General features: G+C 40.2%; 1 protein-coding gene across 8 annotated transcripts in view; it reads left to right on the top strand.

Annotated features, from left to right (window-relative positions):
* The window catches only part of srek1 (splicing regulatory glutamine/lysine-rich protein 1), a 65,389-nt gene extending 56,824 nt beyond the window's left edge, over window positions 1-8,565 (top strand). For all 8 annotated transcript variants that reach the window (XM_088000666.1, XM_088000670.1, XM_088000668.1 and 5 more), the window contains 2 exons: window positions 4,220-4,397; window positions 5,951-8,565. In XM_088000666.1, coding sequence (XP_087856792.1) covers window positions 4,220-4,397; window positions 5,951-6,232 — 460 coding nt within the window. In that variant the 3' untranslated portion in view covers window positions 6,233-8,565. The remainder of the gene's footprint in view (window positions 1-4,219; window positions 4,398-5,950) is intronic.
* Window positions 8,566-13,966: the final 5,401 nt, after the last annotated feature.

The raw sequence follows: 13,966 nt of genomic DNA, 5'->3' as shown, positions 1-13,966 counted from the left end.
TGGTCACCCGAAGGTCCTAGGTCGAATGTCCTGGACCACTGAAGTGTTCTCCGACTGGGAGGGAACACTTCTATCTGTTGATTATTGTGCGGTGCCCATTTATCCATTGCCGTAGCCTCTGCTAGGTTTCACCAATGTACCATGCCTCAGGGCATCCTTGCCTGTAGCGTACTAGATAGACACTCCTACAGACATACACTCCCACACTCTCACATGCACCCTCTCACGGACTTAGACCACTTTACAACCACACACACACACACATATTTATACACTCACTCTCACAGACACTCACAAACCCCCCACCCCAGACATCCACACACACAAAAACCCACATACACGTATGCATTTGTGGGGTGAATTTGTACTTGCAGAGTTCCATTGTACTTTGCTCAAAAACTGCATGAATCCATGTAAGACTCCGTTAATTCACTTTTTAGATTAGAATCAATCTAAACATTATGGCACAGACAGGGAACACGGGGCTAGCACCTTCAACATCTCAACATCTTATCTGCACTCATATCAATTGTTACAGTTACCTTGAGAATGTAACTTGTAAAATAAGTTTTGTGATTTACACATGAAAGAAGTAAAAGCATCATGGTCATTCTAACAGATGAGAGACTTAACAAACAATCCAGGTAATTGTCAACGTATAATTTCAGTTACTTCACACTGTAAACTTTTGCTATTAATTCTCTATCTTACAATTGTGTACTCCACTACCACCTGATGAAGGGGCAGCGCTTCGAAAGCTAGTGCTTCCAATTAAACCTGTTGGACTATAACCTGGTGTTGTGTGATTTGTAACTTTGTACACCCCAGTCCAACGCCGGCACCTCCAAACCGTACGAATAATAGGTTGTAATAGTAGGGGATTTTGAGTTTTTGGACATAGATTGGGACTGCCATCGTGTTAAGGGCTCGGATGTGCAGATATTGTTAAGTGTGTTAAAGAAAACGTCTTGATCAATATGTAGTGATGGCCTTAAGTAGAGAAGAGGAAAAACTCAACCTCTTCTTGGGACAGAGGTGTTAGTGCGAGAGTATTTTGCGACAAGTGACCATAATTCGGTTAGTTTTAAAATAGTTTTGGAAAAAGATAGGCCTGGTCCACAAGTTAAATTTCTTAATTAGGTCAAGGTCTGTTTTGATTGTAATGGACAGGAAAGTTGATTGGAGTTGATTCATTGATAATGACACATGTTGCAAGTGGGAGGCTTTCAAAAGCAAGATGAGAGTTCAAGGGCTGCATGCTCCTGTTAGTGTGAAGGGAAAAGCTAGAGCAACCACTGGATGGCTAGAGATATTGAGGCTCTGGTCAAGAAAAAGGAGGCATATGTTCAGTAAAGACACCTGGGATCAAGTGAATCCCCTGAGGAATATAGAGTTGTAGGAAATAAGGGGGAAATCAGGAGGGCATAAAGTTAGCTTTGTCAGATAAGGTTAAGGAGAATCCAAAGGGATTCTAGGAGTATATTAAGGCAAAAGAGTAACTGTGGAGAGAGTAGGATCCATTAAAAATGAACAGAGCCATCTATGTATGAAACCACAGGACATGGGTTAGATCCTAAACAAATATTTCCTGTCAATATTTACTGTGGAGAAAGTCATGGAAGCTAGGGAAATAAATAGCCATGTGTTGGAAAGAGTCCACATTACAGAAGAGGAGGTGCTGGGTGTCTTAAAACACACAATATTAGATAAATCACCAGGACCTGATCAAGTGTTTGCTAGGACATTGTGGGAAGCTAGGGAAGAAATTGTAAAGCCCCTAGTATTTATATATTAATATTAGATTTTAGTATCATCAACAGACACTGGTGAGGTGTGGCAAGACTGAAGGGTGACTAAAGTTTTGCCATTCTTTAAGAAAGGCTGCAAGGAAAAGCCAGGGAACTATAGACCAGTGAGCCTGATGTCAGTAGTGGATATAACTTTGAGAAGATTCTGAGAGACAAGATCTGCATACATTTGGAAAGGCAAGGATAGCCAGCATGGCTTTGTGTGTGGGAAATCTACTTGCAAGATTTGCAAGACCTTCAACATGGGATTCAGAGAGAGTTAGCCAGTTACATACAGAATTGGCTTCACGGTAGGAGACAGGTGGTGGTAGAGGGCTGTTGTTCAGACTGCTCCCCATGGTTCCTCTGTTCAATAAGACTCCCTAGTGCGAACCATCAGCTGTGTAAGTCCTGCTCTAGTTTGCCCTACCAAACTGTTGTTTGTCATTTATATGAATGATTTTGATGAGAATATAGAGTCATGGATAATAAGTTTGCAGATGACACCAAAGTTGGTAGGCTAGTGGACAGTGAAGAAGGTTTTCAAAGAGTACAATGCGATCTTGATACACTGGTCCAATGACAGGAGTTTAATTTAGATAAATGTGAGGTAGTGCATTTTGATAAGACAAACCAGGGCAGGGCTTGCACAGTTAATGGTAGGACCCTGGGGAGTGTTATCAAACAGAGAGGCCTAGAGGTGCAGGTACACTGTTCCTTGAAAGTGGCATCACAGTTAGATAATGGGATGTTAAGTCATGGTTGTACAAGATTTTGATAAGGCCTCATTTGGAGTACTGCACACAGTGCTGGTCACCCTGCTGTAGGAAATATTAAACTGGAAAGGGTGGGAAAAAAAGACTAACAAAGATATCACTACATCTGGAGGAACTGAGTTATAAGGAGAGAATGGATAGGCTGGGACTTATTCCCGGAGAGCATAAGAGGCAGAGGGGTGACCTTTATAGAGGTTTATAAAGTCACAAGGGACGTAGATAAGATAAAAGCCAATGTCTTTTCCCTAGGGTGAAGGGGTTCAAAACCAGAGGGCAAAAATTTAAAAGGGACCTGAGGGGCAACTAATTCACACAGAGGGTGGTGCAGATATGGGACAAGCTGCTAGCGAAAGTGGTAGAGGTGTGTACAGTAACAACATTTAAAAGGCATATAGACAGCATATGGATAGGTTTAGAGGTATATGGGCAAAATGCAGGTTAAATGGGACTAATTCAGTTTAGGAGAACTGTTTGGCATGGATGTGTTGGGCTCAAGGATCTGCTTCCATTCTCTATGACTGACCCTAGGAGTGAAGTCCTACTGAACTTATACAGGGCAATGAGGTCAGATCCTGGAGTACAAGTTTAGTTTTACAGTGTGCAGTCTATACTTACCTTAGACCCAGCGCTACATACATTGACTAGTCTTGATTCCTTGTTGTGGTTCTGCTCGCCGCGCTGGGAATTTGTGTTGCAGACGTTTCGTTCCCTGTCTAGGTAACATTCTCAGTGCTTGGGAGCCTCCTGTGAAGCGCTTCTGTGATGTTTCCTCCGGCATTTATAGTGGTTTGTATCTGCCGCTTCCAGTTGTCAGTTCCAGCTGTCTGCTGCAGTGGCCGGTATATTGGGTCCAGGTCGATGTGCTTATTGATTGAATCTGTGGATGAGTGCTATGCCTCTAGGAATTCCCTGGCTGTTTTCTGTTTGGCTTTTCCTATAATAGTAGTGTTGTCCCATTCGAACTCATGTTGCTTGTCATGAGGAGGCTCCCAAGCACTGAGGATGTCACCTAGACAGGGGACGAAACGTCTGCAATACAAATTCCCAGCTCGGAGAACAGAACCACAACAACGAACACCCGAGCTACAAATCTTCTCCCAAACTTAGTCTGATTCCTGCTTAAAGGAGTTTGTCCAATGAAAAGTGTTTGGATGAAATATGTAGATATTCCCTAAACTTTACAAGAATGAGAGGCAATCGCATTGAGCATAACAAGTTCCTACAGAACAATGTTGCAACATCACATTCTTTTTAAAAAAAAGTCATTGGGTTCTCTTCGTTATACACAAACCAATATTTCTCCTTTAACTGACATCAATAAAAGATACAACCTGACCATTTATCACGTTTTGTTTTGTGCAACCTTATTATGTACAAACTGGTATATCCTACATTGCAACAGTGACCCCTCAAAAGTGTTAAATTGATTGTACATTGCTTTGGGATGATTTTCTTCCTTTCTGTCTTTTATTGTTTTGCTTATTTCTCTTACCATTTTATCCCTTTATTCTTGCCCCTCTTGTCCTACAAATTTCAGTAAACCTGCTCAGTTGATCATTCATGCAGTTGTTGTAAATTATATATTAACAGTCCACTTTTTTTACAGTGCATTTGCAGTAGAGGTTGTGATTAAAAATGTTTGTTATTTTTTATCAGAAATAAGAAAGAGAAAAGAAAAGACAAGGACCGAGGACACAGCAAAGACAGAGTTGAGAACAGAGAAAATTCAAGTAGTCAGAGCCAGGATAAGAATAAGCGAGATCATTCTACCTCCAAGAAGAAGAAAGATAAGGAGAAAGATGGCAAAATCAAGCTGGATAAAACTGATATCAAGGTGGTATTTAATAAAAGAATTGAAGAATTTAAAGCTGTATCACAGTTACTTCTCTAGCAATTTCTGCTTTTTTTTTGTTTATCCCCCGTAAATACTGTGCTACAAGAGTAGGTCAGATGCTTTTGCAAGTAACTCACCTCCTGAGTCCCCAAACCCTGTTGATCATCGATAAGACAAGAGTCAGGAGTGTGACAGAATGCCCTCCACTTGTCTGGATGAGTGCAACTACAACAACAGTGAAGAAGTTTGTCACCTTTCAGGGCAAATATTCATTCCCTTCTTCATTGATACACAGTGGCAGCTGTGTGTACACTCTACAGCCTGGGGCAACTTGGGTCTCTGGATTATTAATCCAGTGATGTTACCACAACCTCCTTAATTATAATTTTTAAAATTTGTATAGCATATAACATAAGTATAATTCTAATAATGTGAAGCATTTGAATACACCTGATACTTAAAAGTAGCAGCAAGCAAAGTAACCATGATTGTGATGTTATCGATTTTATTTTGTCACACTCTGGTCTGTGGCTGTTTTTAAAATCCAATTCAATTTGACAGAAATAGCTGGCTTTATTATTAAACTTCCTGTATTGAGCAACTGCTTTTAATAACTTGATTGTGAATAACAAACTAACCAGATAATTCTGCTGAATACTGAAAGATTGACATCTATGAGACACTATCATGTTCCTTTAGTAGCTGGCATAGAGTATCTTTGGTAGACACTTGAGGGCAGTCCATCTACCATTGTTCTTGACCACAGATCGAGTAATGGGTAGCGCATAGAAGTTACCAATATTATCAAAAATAAAAAGACATTTTTATTTAAATTGGTATCACGAATCATAGACCAGGGTATGACTAACTGCATTCCTGCAAGGCAGTAGATCTCAAAAATAGGTGTGTAGAGTTTAAAGCTTAAAAATGTGTTGCTGGAAAAGCGCAGCAGGTCGGGCAGCATCAAAGGAACAGGAGAATCGACATTTCGGGCATAAGTCCTTCTTCAGGAATGGATGCTGCCTGACCTGCTGCGCTTTTCCAGCAACATGTTTTTAAGCTCTGATCTGCAGTCCTCACTTTCTCCCTGTAGAGTTTAAAGTCTACCTGCAATTTTATGATGAAGGGCTTTTGCCCAAAACGTCGATTCTTCCTGCTCCTCGAGTGCTGCCTGACCTGCTGTGCTTTTCCAGTATCACTATAATCTAGACTGCAATTTTATGTGAGCTTACATATATTCTTGACTCATTATTTAAGTGGTCACTTCTTCAGTGAGATTTTAGTTTAGAGCTAAGCAATGTTTACTTCAGTTACTAGCTCCAAAATATTAGCCATTACTGCCTTATGTTTGGAACTGCTGAGGAAAAAATACAATCACTTCATTGACTATTCTATGTGGATTCAGAAAGATCTCCAGTTAGTCCCATGTTGAATGTTTTGGACTTGAAAAGAAATAGTAAGGCCTATAACTAACCTTGTTATACTATATTTAGATTATTACTATCAGTCATGATATTTGTGAGGCGTCTTAATGGATGTTTAATATTTTTCAGGTGGAAGGAGAATGCAATAATGAAGAAGGGCATATTAATGATGCAAGCAAAGACAGCAAAGAAAATACTGAAACTAGTAGTGAAGTATTGGTCAATGTTAAAGAAAATGGTGACCACAACATAATTCACCAAAACACAGAAGAAGAAGAAGTCAAGTCTGAGAAGTCTGAGAATATACCTGTAGTTAGTGCTGACGAGGAAAATGGAGAAAAACAAGACACTTCAGACTTAAATGATTTGCAAAACAAGTCTGCTTCTTCAGCTGAGGTGGAATGTCCTTAGCAGCTTGACCTGATTACACATCTGTGTGACATTATCTTTGATGGATCTCAGAACTGGATGATGCTTCAACATTTTAAAATGAGAATCTGTAATGAAAAGCTTCACTTGAGTTTGCATGAACCAGTGAGCATAGAATGGGTGGATAAGTAATGTCACTCAGACTGAAAATGACAAAGTAGTGCCTTTGTCATAAAGGATTTGTAAATAAATGTACTACTTCCCTTAAACTCTCACAATACACACATTTGCCTTCACAGAATGTTAAGTCCATAAGATGTCCGGACATTATTTTGCTAATGTTGATAAGGGGAGGGAACAGTGTCATATACCATCTTCATATGGACGTTTTATCCTCTCCTTGCAGTTGTAGACTTAACCATTTGTAAATGTATTGATACTGAGAGTTGAGAAATAGAAAAATACACATATAGAACAAGATTTCATTATAGATTGGAATTATTGATTTGTTTCATGTGAAAAATAAAACCAATGATTCCAATCTTTGTGGATTTTTTCTATTTGTACTTTATAGCTTTGGCAGTTGAATAAAATCAAGCTCTCTATGAGCATCAGTGATAAGGAGAGACTTATGATTTGATAAGTAACGGCATTGCAGTGGTACCAGTACTTTCACTGAAATTATAGTGTCAGTATTCAATTTATCCAGGTGGTTTTCTAATTATTTTGTAAAACTGGTTTATTCACTTTGATTAAGATTTAAAACTGCTAATTTATTGTCAGGTTTATGGAACATGGGAATCAAATCCTACTGTTGCTACAAATTGTTTTTGTCCTGAGAGTTTCAAACTATGGCCATTATTCATTATTATTCTGTCTAGCAGCTATTACATACTGGACTCTCACTGACAAGCTCTGAGTTTGTGAACAAAGATACCAAGAAAACGACACATGATGAAGTGGCTCACTGTTCTCTGACTAGATTTCCTATAATTACTTTAATAATTGGATTCATCATTTCCAATGATACCATACTGTAACATTCGAGAAGATTCCATAGTCAATGATCTGCCTGTGTTACCTTGTGTTGTATGAAATGGCAGTTAAGATATGAAAGGTTCCACAATTTGGAACAGGAAAGGGATCAAGCAGCCAGCATTTCTGGTTATAAATGCTATCGGTGATCCTTGCAAGTGATTGAGCACATACAAATTTTAAATGATAAGAATAACATTTGACTGTATTGCTTATCCATGAAGATTGGCTTCAACATGTCTAGAGGCTACGTGAGTCAAAGTGCTGGGTGACTTTTAGTTAAACCATACTGAACCATATTAAGAAGAGGGACAAAAATTGAATTAGCAAAGGAAGCATAGTTCCTTGTATTTAAGAAACCAGTATGGTGTATAACAAGAAAATGTTATCTTTACCATTTGCATTTTTAGGCTGAAGTGCTGTAACATAGTGAAGAATATTTATATGCAGTATAGTTCATTCAACATTTTTTGAAAATAGTGCTATTATCTCTGTTTCTTTAAATCTGTTATTTTCAATGGCAATTTCCTGTTTTGGTATAATAGGAAAGAAAGATACAGCTACATTACATTGGCCCAGTATACTATAATATGCATCAAAAATTCTGTTTAGAAGCCATAATTTGTCTAGTTTAAGTAATAAGTTATTCTAAAGTATTGATAGATTAATTTGACTTTGTACGAATCTTTTGATGCCTTTTCCATACATTACTGATTTCCTTCTAAAGAGAATGGTGGATTTCAACTCCTTTCTGAAATTTAAGACCTATAATAGCATCGAAGTACTGTACCATGATAAACTTTACACACAGCTATTCATAGTCCAAATAAAATTTTCCTCACTTCTACAGAATGCCACAGGATATGTTATTTCTTGGTTGATCTAATGAACACACAAAAGTGAATAATGTCTGTTTTCTTTTGCTAATAGTTCATGTTTGTTAAATAAGCTTCATTTATTATGTATTGCTTACATTTTGAAAGATACTTGTGTGAAGAGGGTGAGGTATTTGCTTATATTTTGGAATATTTAGCATGTGAAAGGCTCTGAAAGTCTGCAAAGATGCTATTTGTATGTTGTGTTAAACTGTGAAGTGCAATTTTCTATTAAAAGTTTATAGTACAAGAAAAACCATAGTACAAAACATGCAAATTGCTTAGTTGCTAATTACAGTGTATTCTCAGAAAATGTGACCGAAATCATCTTTGTGGCACTAAAGGTAGTTGTGTGATATCCATTTTACAAATAGTCGCAGATTGCTGATATGATTTATTTAGTACATCTGTTTCTTTTTAATTGTTATATAATTAATAAATATAGTTAAACAATTAATAAGACAACTGGTTGATAAGTTATTGTTTTATCTCATAGAGCATGGCTTAACTAAATTTCTTTGGAATCCTCTTAATGAATTATGGAAATATCTTTCAAGCAAGATGGGAACTGTGGCCAAAAAGAAACAAAGTAATGTTGGCTAATGGTTTATTTATTGAATTATTAATTTTTGATAAGTCTGATGGCTGTTTAGTCATCTCTGAATAATGCAGAGGATACATAGTTTTTACAGCATGGGAAGAGGACCTTCAGCCTGTTGTGTGTATGCCAGTCATCAAACATCTATCAATTCTAATCACATTTTTCAGCACTTGACCTGTAGCCTTGTCTGCTATGATGCTTCCAGTGCTCATCTCAATACATCATAAATGTCCTGAGCATTCCTGCCTCTACCACCCTTTTGAGGTAGTTGGTTCCAGATGTCCACGAACCTTTGGGTGAAAGATGTTTTCCTCTAATTCCTTTTAAATTTCCTGCTCTGTGCTTTCACCCCCAGTTATTGACCCCTCTGCAAAAGGGAAAGGTTTCTCCTGTCTATGCCCTTCAGAGCTCTGTACACTTAAATCAATACCCCCCCCCCCCCCCCCCCCCTCTGCTTTCTCAGTTCTAAGGAAAGCAGTTCTCTCCAGATCAGGCAACATCCTGATGAATCTCTTCTGCACCCTCTCTAGTACAGTCTCATCCTTAATGTATTGTGATAATGAAAATTGCACAAAGTATGCAAGCTGAGCCTAATTAACAATATAATCAGCTCCATTATTAGCTCTGATTTTGATTTCAATGCTTTAACTAATAATTAACTAAAACTAATAAAGAGGAATTGTGACTTTGAGGAAGGAAGTGAATGTAGTGTAGCCAAGTTTACAGATGGTACAAAAATAGGTGAAAAGACAGATTGTGTCAGATATAAACAGTTTACGGAGAGCTATTAATAGGTTAAGAGAGCAAAAGAACAGAATATTGTTTAAATAGAGAGAAACAGCAGAAAAGCTGCTTCATGAAGGCATTTGGAGGTACTTGTGAATGAAAAACAGAAAGCTGGCACACAGGTGCACAAGGTAATCAAGGCTTATGGGAATGTTGGCCCTACTTTTGAGAGTTGCATTATAAAAGTAGGGAGGTTCTACTACAGTTGTACTGATGAGACTGCATCTGGATTACTATGAGAACGTTCAGTCCTCTTATTTAAGGAAAAGTATTATTTCATTGGAGGTAGTTCAGAGAAGGTTCACTAGGATGATCTCCATATGGAGGGATTGTCTTCTGAATAAAGACTAACCAGGCTGGAACTGTACTCACTGGAGTTTAGAAGAATGAGAATTGATCTCATTGAACCACATAGGATTCTTAAGGGACTTGTTGGAGTAAATGCTGTGTTAGGATGTTTCCCCTCAAGGACCAGAGGGCATAGTCTCAGAATTATGAAGCGCAAGAAATGGGCCCCGAATCCTTGTGTATATTTAAGGATGAGAGATTCTTGATCAGGAGAGGAATCCAGGGTTTTGGGGAAAACACACAAAAGTGATATGAAAAATGTCAGATCAGCCGTGATTGTATTAATGGTGGAGCAGGCTCAAGGGGCCAGATGGTCTACTTCTGTTCCTATTCATTATGGTCATATCTGATATGCCTTCTTAACCACCTTATCTGCCTGGCCTGTCCTACCTTCAAGGATATATGGATGTGCACACCAAAGTCCCCCGATCCTCTCTACTTCCTCAGTTCTGGCACTCAAAGAATACTCCCTTGCCTTGTTAGCCCCCTACCATAATGCATCACCTAACATTAGCTTCTTTCACAGAAGGAGCGGGAGCAGCGGAGGAAGTGACGGGGACTGGTTAAAAGTTTACTTTTTATGGTTTATCAATTATTTTTTAGAAAAAGACTATAGCAGAGAGGTATCAGTATTTTAACTGAAATTTATACAAAGTAATAAAGTAATTAACTAAGCAGAGATGGCTGGGTAGGTGGTGTGCTGTAGCTGTATGATGTGGGAGCTGGTTGATCCCATTGTGAATGGCAGTGACCACATCTGCAGCAAGTGTTGGTTGCTGGAAGAACTCTGGCTCAGAGTTGATGATCTGGAATCTGAGCTTCAAACACTGCGGCACATCCGGGAGGGGGAGAGTTACCTGGACGCTTTGTTTCAGGAGGCAGTCACACCTGGGAGATTAAGTAATTCACATTCAGCTAGTGATCAGGGACATCAGAGTGTGACTGTAAGTGAGGCAGGTAGGGGGAACCTGAGTTCAGGAGTGGAGGAGCCTCAGCCAACAGGTATGAGATTCTTGCTCCCTGTACGGATGAGGAAAAGGGCTCTGGACAGGATGAGCCAACTGACCATGGTGCAGAAAGCCATTCAAGAGGGGGGAGCAAAAAGACAAGTAGTTATAGGGGATTCTATAATTAGGGGGACAGATAGTATCCGGATTGTGTGTTGTCTGCCCGGTGCCGGCGTGCGGGACATCTCCGACTGGCTTGAAAGGATATTGGAGCGGGAGGGGGAGGATCCAGTTGTTGTGGTCCACTTTGGGACTAACAACATAGGCAAAGCTAGGGCGGAGGACCTGTTTGGGGATTATCAAGCACTAGAAAGGAAATTGAAGTACAGGTCCTCAAGGGTCATAATCTCCGAATGACTGCCCGAGCCATGTGCCAATTGGCATAGGGATAAGAAAATTAGGGAAGTAAACACATGGCTAAGGGATTGGTGTGGGAAAGAGGGATTCCACTTCATGGGGCATTGGCATCAGTTTTGGAACCCGGGGATCTGTACGGTTGGGACGGTCTCCACCTGAACCGATCTGGTACCAATGTTCTAGTAAAGAGGATAATTAGGGTGGTCAGTAGGACTTTAAACTTCTGAGTTGGGGGGAGGGAAAGTGAAAGCGACAGGGAGTATGGAGTTAAATGGAAAGATAAGCAGGAGCATAACGTATGCAGGTGGATTTAAGATTGAGGCAGACTAGGAATGCAACAAAAAGGAAGGATAACTTAGGCTTTTTGGAACAGCTTGTCATGGAGCCCACAAGGGAGCAGGCTATTCTGGACATCGTGCTATGTAATAAACCAGACTTTATAAAAGATCTTAAAGTAAGGGAACACTTAGGAAGCAGCGATCATAATATGGTAGAGTTCAGTCTGCAGTTTGAAAGAGAGAAGGCAAAATTGGATGTAATGGTGTTACAGTTAAATAAAGGTAATTACAAGGGCATGAGAGAGGAACTGATGAAAATTGATTGGAAGCAGAGCCTAGCGGGGAAGACAGTAGAGCAAAAATGGCAGGAGTTTGTGGGTATAATTGAGGACACTACAGAGGTTCATCCCCAAGAAAAGAAAGATTATCCGGGGAGGGATTAGACAGCCGTGGCTGACAAAGGAAGTCAGGAAATGTATCAAAGAAAAAGAGAGATCCTATAAAGTGGCCAAGAGCACTGGGAAATCAGAAGATTGGGAAGGCTACAAAAACAAACAGAGGATAACAAAGAGAGAAATAAGGAAGGAGAGGATCAATTATGAAGGTCGGCTAGCCAATAGTATTAGAAATGATAGTAAAAGTTTCTTTCAATACATAAGAAACAAACGACAGGCAAAAGTAGACATTGGGCCACTTCAAACTGATGCTGGAAGGCTAGTGATGGGAGATAAGGAAATGGCTGGAGAACTTAAGTACTTTGCGTCAGTCTTCACAGTGGAAGACATGAGTAATATCCCAACAATTAAAGGGAGTCAGGGGGCTGAGTTGAGTATGGTTGCCATTACAAAAAAGATAGTGCTAGAAAAGCTAAAAGGTCTTAAAATTGACAAATCTCCTGGCCCCGATGGGCTTCATCCTGGAGTTCTGATGGAGGTGGCTGAGGAAATAGCGGAGGCGTTAGTTGAGATCTTTCAAAAGTCACTGGAGTCAGGGAAAGTCCCGGATGATTGGAAGATCACTGTTGTAACCCCCTTGTTCAAGAAAGGATCAAGACAAAAGATGGAAAATTATAGGCCAATTAGCCTAACCTCGGTTGTTGGTAAAATTCTAGAATCCATCGTTAAGGATGAGGTTTCTAAATTCTTGGAAGAGCAGGGTCGGATTAGAACAAGTCAACATGGATTTAGTAAGGGGAGGTCGTGCCTGACAAACCTGTTAGAATTCTTTGAAGAGGTGACAAGTAGGTTAGACCAGGGAAACCCAGTGAATGTGGTCTATTTAGACTTCCAAAAGGCCTTTGATAAGGTGCCACACGGGAGGCTGCTGAGTAAGGTGAGGGCCCATGGTGTTCGAAGTGAGCTACTGGCATGGATTGAGAATTGGCTGTCTGACAGAAGGACGGAGTTGGGATAAAAGGTTCTTTTTCGGAATGGCAGCCGGTGACAAGCAGTGTCCCACAGGGTTCAGTGTTGGGGCCGCAGCTGTTATATATTAATGATCTGGATGAAGGGACTGGGGGCATTCTAGCAAAGTTTGCCGATGATACGAAGTTAGGTGGACAGGCAGGTAGTACTGAGGAAGTGGGGAGGCTGCAGAAGGATCTAGACAGGTTGGGAGAGTGGTCCAGGAAATGGCTGATGAAATTCAACGTGAGCAAATGTGAGGTCTTGCACTTTGGAAAAAAGAAAACAAGCATGGATTATTTTCTAAACGGTGAGAAAATTCATAAAGACAAAGTACAAAGGGATTTGGGAGTGCTAGTCGAGGATTCTCTAAAAGTAAACATGCAGGTTGAATCCGTGATTAAGAAAGCGAATGCAATGTTGTCATTTATCTCAAGAGGGTTGGAATATAAAAGCAGCGATGTGCTACTGAGCCTTTATAAAGCTCTGGTTAGGCCCCATTTGGAGTACTATGTCCAGTTTTGGGCCCCACACCTCATGGGGGCATACTGGCACTGGAGCGTGTCCAGCGGAGATTCACACGGATGATCCCTGGAATAGCAGGTCTAACATACGAGGAACGGCTGAGAATCCTGGGATTGTATTCATTGAAGTTAGAAGGTTAAGGGGAGATCTAATAGAAACTTACAAGATAATACATGGCTTGGAAAGGGTGGACGCTAAGAAATTGTTTCCGTTAGGTGAGGAGACTAGGACCCGTGGGATTGGAGGGGGTAAATTCAGAACAGAAATGCGGAGACATTTCTTCAGCCAGAGAGTGGTGGGCCTGTGGAATTCATTGCCGCGGAGTGCAGTGGAGGCTGGGACGCTAAATGGCTTCAAGGCCAAGATTGATAAATTCTTGATGTCACAAGGAATTAAGGGCTACGGGGAGAATGCTGGTAAGTGGAGTTGAAATGCCCATCAGCCATGATTAAATGGTGGAGTGGACTTGATGGGCCGAATGGCCTTACTTCCGCTCCTATGTCTTATGGTCTTATGCTGATCATCTGAAAAGACCAACTTTATGTCCTGCATTCTAAGGCT

This window comes from Chiloscyllium plagiosum, unplaced genomic scaffold (assembly GCF_037043375.1).
Source record: "Chiloscyllium plagiosum isolate Xiang-an unplaced genomic scaffold, Cpla_swu_hap1 HiC_scaffold_2, whole genome shotgun sequence".
Classification (NCBI taxonomy): Eukaryota; Metazoa; Chordata; class Chondrichthyes; order Orectolobiformes; family Hemiscylliidae; genus Chiloscyllium; species Chiloscyllium plagiosum.
This window is presented reverse-complemented; position numbering and strand designations above follow the sequence as displayed.